Genomic DNA, 9,744 nt, shown 5'->3' with positions numbered 1-9,744 from the left:
TGTTTCACAAATATATTATTTTTAAACAACAAAGAGTATAAAAGGTGCTTTACCTGATATTAAACTTGCTGGTGCATACTTTGGCACGAACTTGAAAAGAAATCTAAATATGTATGCCAACTGTGCCCCACTCGGGATTAGTGGTGTCAAGAGTATTTTGTGTGTGCTAGTGGTTCAGCGAACCAACCTTCCCTCCTTCCCCAACACTTCTCCTCCATCTCCAGCTGCCTACAATAGTACAAAGGAAAAGAAACATGTGCAACTGGAAAACAGCAGTCCTACAACTGTTAGTTCAAGTTTCATCTCTGGAAGTGTTTTGAATATGCATATAATTACACCGTCCTTTAGTAGAAGGTACAGCCAGTTGTCTGTTTTTGGGTTTCAGTCCTCAGAATTTCTGTTTAGGTGTCTGCCTGACTTTGGGGCCCAATGTGATGAGTCTATTTCTTCCTATTCCATGTTTTCAGCACTTTAGTAAAAAATTAGGTGAGGACCTTGGTGGAATGAAACAGGTTAAGCTGTCAGTTACAGGCAATTGTTACACACCTAACAGCAGGATCAGGTATGCCTCTAGGTGGTAGGTACTGAAGAGTTTGAATTCCACCAAGCAGAAGGTGGAAGGAAGGTTAATAATGCAGACTCCCCCTTGTTTATCTCCTTCCCTGTTTGCCTGCATAGTGACAAAGAAAATAAAGTCTTTTGTCACTATTTCTCCGAAAGCACTACAACTTCAGGCGATGTAAGGAATCAGCCCCACTCAGAGATACAGCAAACTTCAGTCTCCAGAGGATTTGTTAGTGACTTGTAGTGAGTGTAAGCATATCATAAAACGGTGCCATTCAGTCTGCAAGGCCTCTGCAGCATCCTGGCTGCATCTATGCTGCCAGAAGCACCTGGACCGGCTGCTTTAACTTAGCAGTTCCCTTTCTGGTAAACGTGAGAGGAAGAAGAAAGGTACAGTTCTACCTTCGTGTTGAATTCAAGCCCAGTACAAATATTACTACTGCAGGAATATTTTGTAGAAGGAATACTGCTGTTGAAATTGCATAACAGGTTTTTGCTGAAACAATTACTTTTCTGATATTTAAAATGCATTAAAATATCAACTTAGACACCTAGTGAACTAACTCCCTACAGACCTTTACTGACAGATCAGTGCTTATCTTCTGAAGTTGCAAGCCTTAGCTTTTGTTGGTAGCGGGGTATAATTACCGGTACAAGTAAATGTTACAGACGGAAGTCAAATTTCTAAAACAAAAATGGATAACAATAATGAAAATTAACACTCTTTGGAAATTTCTTGTAACTAAACGGCTTGTTTATGGTGAGGCTTAGTTGGAATTAAATCATTGTTGCTAATTTCAAAGATAGTGTTTTGAGTCTAGTCTGACAGCCAAATCAATCCTTTTTCCAGGAGCACAACTAGGCTCATATTTTTCCCAATAAGAGCAGGATGCTCTGTGTCACAAACCAGGCAGTCAGAAATGTTGCTTTTTTGATGTCTTTTATGATATGTACAATTCATGATACATCCAGGGTCTGTAACTTGATTAGAAACATGATTTGAACAATGTGCTTCACCTTCACAGTTACTTCAATTTTCATATCAACACGTTGCCACGGGAATCAAGGTACAACATCAATATAATATTTTTAAGTCAAGCAAAAACAGGGATATATTTGAACTTTTCTGTTACAACAGTAACATTCTTGTAGTAAGTGCAAAGGCACCATGTGTGCTACATGGCATCATCAGAATTAAGAAACAGTTTGGAGTTGCAAAGGGCCAGATTATTACAGCAGAGCTCAGACAGAATTATTAACCTCTTGCACCCCTTTGTGAAGGGCAGAAAGATTCTTTAATAATTGAAGCACAGGATTGGAGTGAGCTAGTTTACATACCAGTAAGAAAAGTGTTTCATATTCTTACTAGATTTAATAATTACAGAATTCTTCGTATATTGGGAAAGACTGAGCTGACTATATATGAAAATAATAATGTGTATATATATATAAATATATATATATTTTAAGTGGTGAAAAATTGTGTCCAATATTTTCAACATCTGTAATATAGAAGGAATCTATGACCAATCTGTTTATTTTTTGTTTGTTTGCTTGTTTTCTTTTAAAAAGCAGAATTGCCTTAAATTTATGAAGGGAAGCATGGAGAAGCATGTGCTGTCTCTCCTACCCTACTAACAAAACATCGGCTTTATACTTGATCTTGATTACGCACTACAAAACTTCAGTTACGTACTTGATTACGTAGTACAAACTTCTGTAGTTCTAAACTAGATGGCAATTCCAAACAGCTGCAAGTTAGGAACACTTTTTCCAAGCCTTCTTGCAGGTAGCAGCAGTGTGAGTCCTATGATACTACATTGGTTCACAGTTCATCTTTATGTCTAAACACAAAGCCAATTATTGCAAATTCTATTTACAAAGCATTGAACTTTGTAAATACGATGACAGAAGAAAAAAGGATGTAATGGCACCTCTGTGTTTTTACTCTGTGACCTCAGTCAACTGTATTTGCGAGCCCTGTTTATCTCCCCCCCCCCCCCCCCTTTTTTTTTTGTAAGTATGGGTAATAGTGGGGAAAATGTGGGAACTGCTAAGCTTAACTTGCTGTGCTTTTCACTGAAGCAGTCTTTACTTTCTGGGTCTGCTAGTGAAGTTGGGTGTTAATAATCTACAAATATGCAAGGCTGAAAAATGGACAGAGCTAGAAATCACAGATGCATTATCTTTTTCAGTGGCAGTACTAGAACGAGCATTCAGAATTTGACCCTGGTTTCTTGTGTTTTCAACTGGAAACTTTCTGATTTTTAAGCTTTTTATTTTTTATTTTTTATTTTTAATTTTATTTTGTAGCCTTTGAGGAGGGAACACTATCCTGGGAGAATTATAGTATAAGACTATAAATAATATTCCTTACTGATGTTATTTCTATGTACAGTGGATAGGTTTTGAGGTTGATGCATTTTTCCTTACACAGTTACTGCTGAATGTTCAAGAACTCAATTTTTTTGTAGTAATTTCTGCAGAAGGAAAATAGAAGAGAACTCTTTTACTAGAGCTGACGTTTCAGATTTACTAGGTTGTTTGGAACTTCAGGAATACTGGACATCCCTTGGACTTTCTAATTACTAATTATTATTTATTTATGTATTTATTTATTTTTTTATTCCTGATAATTCTGAGAAGACAGAAAGTATCTTGTTTGGTAGAAGAGGTATTCCTCCCTGCATTCTTCCCTCCACATTATTCTAACCTGCCTAGCAAGAATGCCTCCAACAAATACCACACGTCCCTTTTTGCTTTAGGAAAAAGAAAATAATTGGTGAACTCTTATTTTAATATTAAACTGCTTTATGCTTAGTCATAAAAATGTTACAAATACAAGTGCGCAGGCATACCAAACACTTCTGTCACCTACAAACAGGACAGCTGTTACAAAAAAGTGGATGTTCCCAATTAGCCTCTTTCTTTTTATTCCACCTTTAAAATGAGTTATCACTACTTGTGACAACCAGCCATTTTCAGAACTACTGCTCTCAAATATCAAATGTGATGACTATTCACACACTAACTCGTCTCTTCAAATAGCTCACAGTTGAAAGTGCATCAGCAGCACTGCCATTTAGAGGACATGACAGTAAGAATAATGGAAACTGGCCTACCAGTTAATCACTGTTGTTACTATCCATGCAGCCACACATCTGGGAAAAGCTGGGGAGGAAGGAGGCATTTTCAAATGTTTCTGAGCTTTGGTTACTCTGTGTAACGTCAGAAGTGGTGTTTTTTGTTTTTTGTTTTTTTTTTGGTCTTATTGTTGTTTTGGTATGCTTTTTGTTGTTGTTAGTATCTTTGCAATGGGTGCAAAAGGCATAACAAAATGGTTAAAATAGCTGTAACAGATAACAAATATATAACTTCATAGGAATCTTTACTGATGTGCTCCTAGGATGTAAGTACAGCAGGTGATTAAAAACATGAATTAAAAAACAACCTATTATTTCCTTAACTAGTCTTCTATTTCACTCACATAAATAGGATGAGACTCACTTTACAAACTGCACTTCTTACTGATAGCCTTATGGTGATATGCTTTCCAAAAACAACGTTAAAATATTAAGTAACTCAATAAAATGGTAGATCTTTGCTGAAGTTGAGAAGAAAAAATGCAACATAACTTTAGATGTTAAATGCAAAATTACTTCATTGCTTTCATTAGAAACTAAAGAAGCTGTAAATTTCAAGGAGAATGTCTTGGTGGAGTGCTGATTTTGAAAGGTCATACCTCTGCTGGAGTAAAGTTTGTTTTCAGACATGATGCTTTTCAATATTTTACTTCCCACAGAACTGAAATGCTTAGGAATCCTCATGGTTTCACTGATGACTGAACTCTGAAGCTTACATCTGGGCTCAATTTCTGATGAAAACTACTGAAAGTAAGCATGTCTTCAGAACAATAATAAAAAAAAAACACAAAACAACCAAAAAAAAAAAAACAACAATGAATGCAATTCCTCAGGAAAAAAAAAAAAAAAAGATGAAAATAACAGATAACCTGTTGAGTTCCATCTCCTATAGCAGACCCTTAGCAGTATTTGGAGTCCTTCCTCCTAAGCAGCACACACCATTCAGAGCTCCCTTGGACTCTGCCTGGTTGAGTGCAGGTGTAAGAACCTACTTGAAATACCATGCTTCCAAAAGAGACTAACCCATTTTTTGTACACTCTCTAGAGCAAACCAAGCACACAAACCAAATGATCAGTACCTTGGAAAACTCTGAATAATACAAGACTTCGGTCATCAAAAGTTCACAGCAAGCACATATGGCAGCTGTGGTTCCTAAATACCATGTCTGTCTTAAATATTAAAGTTTGGAAATTGCCCTGCAAGAAGTTTGCAGAAACTTAAAAAATTTTCCACAGTTATGGATTTCATTTCCTAAAGTGTATAATGGCAAAAATTATAAGTGAGACATGAGGAACAAATTCTGCCACAAACACTGCTAAATTAATTACAAGGAAAAACAAAACAAAACAAAACAAAACAAACACAAACCAAAAACCAGAACACATAATGTGTTTAAATTTATTTTATACCTATAAACTCTTTCTGGTATTTTCCCAAAAAGCGATTATTTTTTAACTGAACTGATGCTTACTTCAGCAGTAATAATACATCTTGCTGCTATATAAACCCCCTGTTTTACAGACTTTAAATTTAAATGGCAGTGTGATATGAATTACTAATGTTAACCCTTTCAGAATAAAATATGAATGTATTCCTTATCTGCATGTGATAGTTAGGATGGTCACCAGTTAATTTAAGACAAACAAAAAAGTATTTTACTTAAAAAATACTTTTTTTTTTCCTGGCAAGGTTATATAGTGAAGAAATAATTCTCTTCATAGAAGAAGAATATCAACTCTCCAGAGAAGCAATGAATGTTGACAGAGAAGACACCATTATCCTTACTTGCAGACTTTAGTGATGCATACATAATGTCCTGCAGTTGAATTAATCATGGGGTTGGGACAGGGATTTTTCTGTACTTTTGTGGTGCAGTTCTTAAATCTTAGTGCACTTACATTTGCATTAGCATACTAGCAAATTAAGGCACAAACTTTATGTAATACTTGAAAGCATACAAACTAACAAGAATGCTTCCCACTGCTCTTGAAAATATCTTTGGGCTACTTGGAAATGTAGTACTAAGAAAATATGTCCAGTATGCTGGCAAGGAGGTTTACACTGAGGCCATCAAGTTTTTCAAGTACTATACCTTCAGGGGTATATATTTGCTTCCTTAGCTCCAAGAAAAAAATCCCTTCAGAAATCCAAGCATTCCCCATTCCTTATATTTGGTTGCTGACAGTTCCACCTCAAATGCAGGTGAGGTGCTACAGCATGCTCATTCTTTGTTTTTTTTGGACACTAACTCCAATGTAACAAACTCTTCCAGACTACACATATTTTGGTCACGCAAAGCCCTTAAAAATTATCACTCGGTACTACCACAAATACACTTTAAAGAGCAAAAATGCTGTGGACCATAGAAAAGTCAACTTAATAGAAATAACAATGTAATGTAGCCAGACTTCACTACATCTCAATCCCATGGTAACAGTCAAGTATAGGGGTAATAAACATTCCAGATGCTGTGTTATTTTCAGTCTCTGTTTCTTACTTGCACTAGCAGTAATGGACATCTCTTGATCTGGATGTTTTAGGTAATTCATAAAGAAATTTTAAGCACCTTAAATCTGGAACTCAGACCAGGGTTCTGTAACTTGTTCCTATTTCTACACAGGGCCCTAGAAAATAATCCAAGCTAGAAAAAGGACACAAAGCCAGAGCAATAAACTGTACCTTTCCTCTTTCCCCCATCTACTGTCTTATAATGAGGAACCTTTTTTTTTATTATTTTTTTTTATTTTTTTATTTTTTTAAACATTTTTTTAAATATATTTTTTAATTCCTGGTGGCATTTACAAGTTGCCTATCCCCATCTTTTGAAATCTCTTGAAGGTTAGTATTTCTCTTCTTTGTTCAGCCTGCCAGAGGCTTAAAATATACTTCCTTCTTTTGATTTCATGAATGACTCCTAATGCTATACAGACATAGTGTTTTCCTTTGTACACCATGCATGGAATGTACTTTTGCTTAGCAAAGCCTTAAGGTTTAGCTGCATACTGAGAATTATTACCAATTTAATGAAAAAAATCAGGATCAAAAGCAAATCTAGCAATTCACATTCTTTAACTTCTCTAAGAACAATGCTATTACTGGTCACCTAATACATGCTGCTATCATTAGCAAACTTCTTTCTGCTGGCCTACTGTTTTTACATGTTCTTTGGAAGACAGGTGATTTGCAGTATTTCTTAACTTAAGAAATTTCTTAAGTCTTTCGTGTAGTAAAGACTTGATTTTTTTGTTGTTGTCGTTTCTTAAATAAACATAGGCAATTGTAAAAGAGACATATTACTGAATTTTGATGACTTCATAGGAAGTAGAAGCAAATCACATCAAAAGTCAGAAATACGTATTATAGCATGGTAGAAAATGGACATGTAACAATTTCCTACAAAAGAAAATTCTGGATTTCACTGTTTAGTAAGCAGACTTACATCCAGAACCTAACTGACCTTTACTGTTGAAACAAACTGTCATTTAAAAATATCAGTTGCAGAAAGAATTTGAAAAATATAAAAGTTTCTAGTTGAAATACTTGTCAAAACTGTCTTCAGTTTTAAGGCCAACATGCATGACACAGTCACCATGTTAGAGTGCCGCTGGTGTTGACATCTGGGACAGGGATAGCAGAGTGAGAACACAGCGTTAAGTAGAAAAACTGTGAAAAATGTCACTAGCAGTTACTTGCTGTAAAACACATAAAAGCCACAGTCCCTTAAATCTATAGTATGTGCTTTCCTATTTACATGTAACCTAAATGACAATATTACTGTGACTGGATATATAGCATTTGGCAGTATATGTCCTTAATGCAGGTGTAGACATCGTTCAAGATGGCACACATGTATATTAAAAAAAACAGTTAATTTCAAAGTAATCCTAGAAGAATATTGCAAATAATGTTGTATAAACGCATAGTGTTTGAGGGGAGAAAATACTGGAAAATAAAGTCCCACACATTGAGTTTGGCACCAGTATATCACTATGTCACTTTCTTTTTGATTGAAGATAGCTCTTTCTGAATCTCACTGAATTTTGGACGGTTTTCTGGTTTGTAGTCCCAGCACCTCTGCATTATTTTATATATTTCTTCCGGACATTTTTGCGGAGCTGACATTCGGTAACCTGGTACACAAGAAAATAAAGTGTTTAGTATTGAAAACTGATACATATTGATGAATCTAAAAAGAAACGAGAGAAGTTCAAGACCATTGAATTAAAACAGATATTGAGGGTAAATTTTACAGGACTTGTAATACAAACAAAGTCTTCAATACATAACCCATTTGGATGGCTAAGTATCAAACTGATGTAAACTTGGGTACCAATGACATTTAATCTGTATAGGATGAATTGCCAGTATGCCTCTCATTGCTGAGGGCAGCAACCTGCATATAATTTTTTTCCTGTATCTTAAGAAGCAGTTACCCCTCATAAGTTTTAATCCTGTCATGTCACCCAATGCTCCAAACCACTGGAAAAATCATTGATAACTATTCAGATATGGGTAGATAAAAGGAGAAGTGTGGGTATTGCCCACCTAACCCTCGGTAGGGCTTTTGGTACAGCATCCAATTCAAACCTCATGGAGAAGCAGCTGAAATATGGGCTGGGTGGGCCAACAGTGAGGTGCACTGAAAATGTGCTGAGCAGCCAGACCAGGCAGTGGACAGCACAGTGAGCTGGTACAAAGGACCCTACAGCTAATGCAGCTCTGTGACTCCAGGCTTACTGCACAATTCTCCGTATCTCTCTTTCTAAATCAGAATATAAATGACAGTAGACTCAGACAAGAGGTAAATCTAAGAACTATTTTTCTTTTTTTTTTTTATATCATATGCTTCTGCTCGAGGTGCTGGATTAATGCATGCAACTTCAAAGGAGAACAGCCAGGCTTTAGGATACTTATAGATAATATGAAACTCGCTAAAAATTCTCTCCTTCACAAAGTTGCCTCTAGAAACTAATTGTTCAAAACAGTGATGGCAACAACTACTTTTTGTTCTTAAAATGAAGTGATTCTGTATGGTCATTTAGGATTGAAATTATCCCGGTTCAACACAAGCATTAAGGTGGCTAAATTTACTGATGATTCTTACTGATTGAGTAATTGAGACAGACAAGATCAGGAAGAAAAGCTAGAGCATTTTTTTCTCTGACTATTCAAACAGAAAAGGTATAATTTTGTGAAAACCAAGAAAATAGGCTGATACAATAAATGACAAAAAAAATAGGCTAAAAGGAATGCTTTTCCTACAATATAAAAAACTGAATAGGCATTATATACTTCTTAATTTCTGAATTGTACCAATTTTGAGAGATTTTTCTTCTCAGTGGATTCAAACAGAATCTCAGTAACTAGGTAATAAAACGTGCTTTTACAAATATGCTTCTGCTCTGGAAACGACTAGATTTTTTTCTTTGGCCTTTTAAGGACAAGCTTTAGTGGTCACCTACAGTGATTATAATAATAATAATAATAAAAAGACTTCTTTTAAAATTATTTAGCAGTTTTATTTGCTTAGAACCTGTTTACACATATAGAGGAAGCACAGTTCTGAAATGTCAATAAAAATGATGACAATAAATCAAAGTCCTGAAACCCTGCTCACAGTTATTTGCTACTTTAAATAAAAGCCTTTTGATTATTTTCTAGGAGAGAAATATGGCTCTCACTGCTCAAGCAGCTTACCATTTTCCACTGTAATTGCTAGAATTTTGCCTGTAATGCTTTAATAGAGAAGATAGAATGATACAGACTTTTTCTTCCAGCAGTTTAGAATATTTATACCTGCATTAGCATAATCTTAAATAATTCATTCTGGTCAAGCCTCTGCTTTGCACAGCAGTAAATCCACTTCTCCATCTCACCTTTTAGTTATATATGTTCTATATACAGATAACATGATGTAAGTCTTTCCTCCTTTAAGTCACTGGTCAATATACTGCTTTTTTCAATAAATCTATAAATCAGACTGCTCTTCACAGAATGCCAGATTTAGCAATTAAATAATCTCATAATAATGTTGAT

General features: G+C 35.3%; 1 protein-coding gene across 4 annotated transcripts in view; it reads right to left on the bottom strand.

Moving 5' to 3' along the window:
• Nucleotides 1–2,027: 2,027 nt before the first annotated feature.
• FER (FER tyrosine kinase) overlaps nucleotides 2,028–9,744 on the bottom strand; it is a 187,366-nt gene continuing 179,649 nt past the window's right edge. For all 4 annotated transcript variants that reach the window (XM_068666029.1, XM_068666032.1, XM_068666030.1 and 1 more), the window contains one exon: nucleotides 2,028–7,838. In XM_068666029.1, coding sequence (XP_068522130.1) covers nucleotides 7,696–7,838 — 143 coding nt within the window. In that variant the 3' untranslated portion in view covers nucleotides 2,028–7,695. The remainder of the gene's footprint in view (nucleotides 7,839–9,744) is intronic.

The sequence above is a fragment of the Anas acuta genome, chromosome Z, assembly GCF_963932015.1.
Source record: "Anas acuta chromosome Z, bAnaAcu1.1, whole genome shotgun sequence".
NCBI classification, from domain to species: Eukaryota; Metazoa; Chordata; class Aves; order Anseriformes; family Anatidae; genus Anas; species Anas acuta.
The sequence above is the reverse complement of the archived record's forward strand: the minus strand, read 5'-3'. Positions and strand labels throughout refer to the sequence as shown.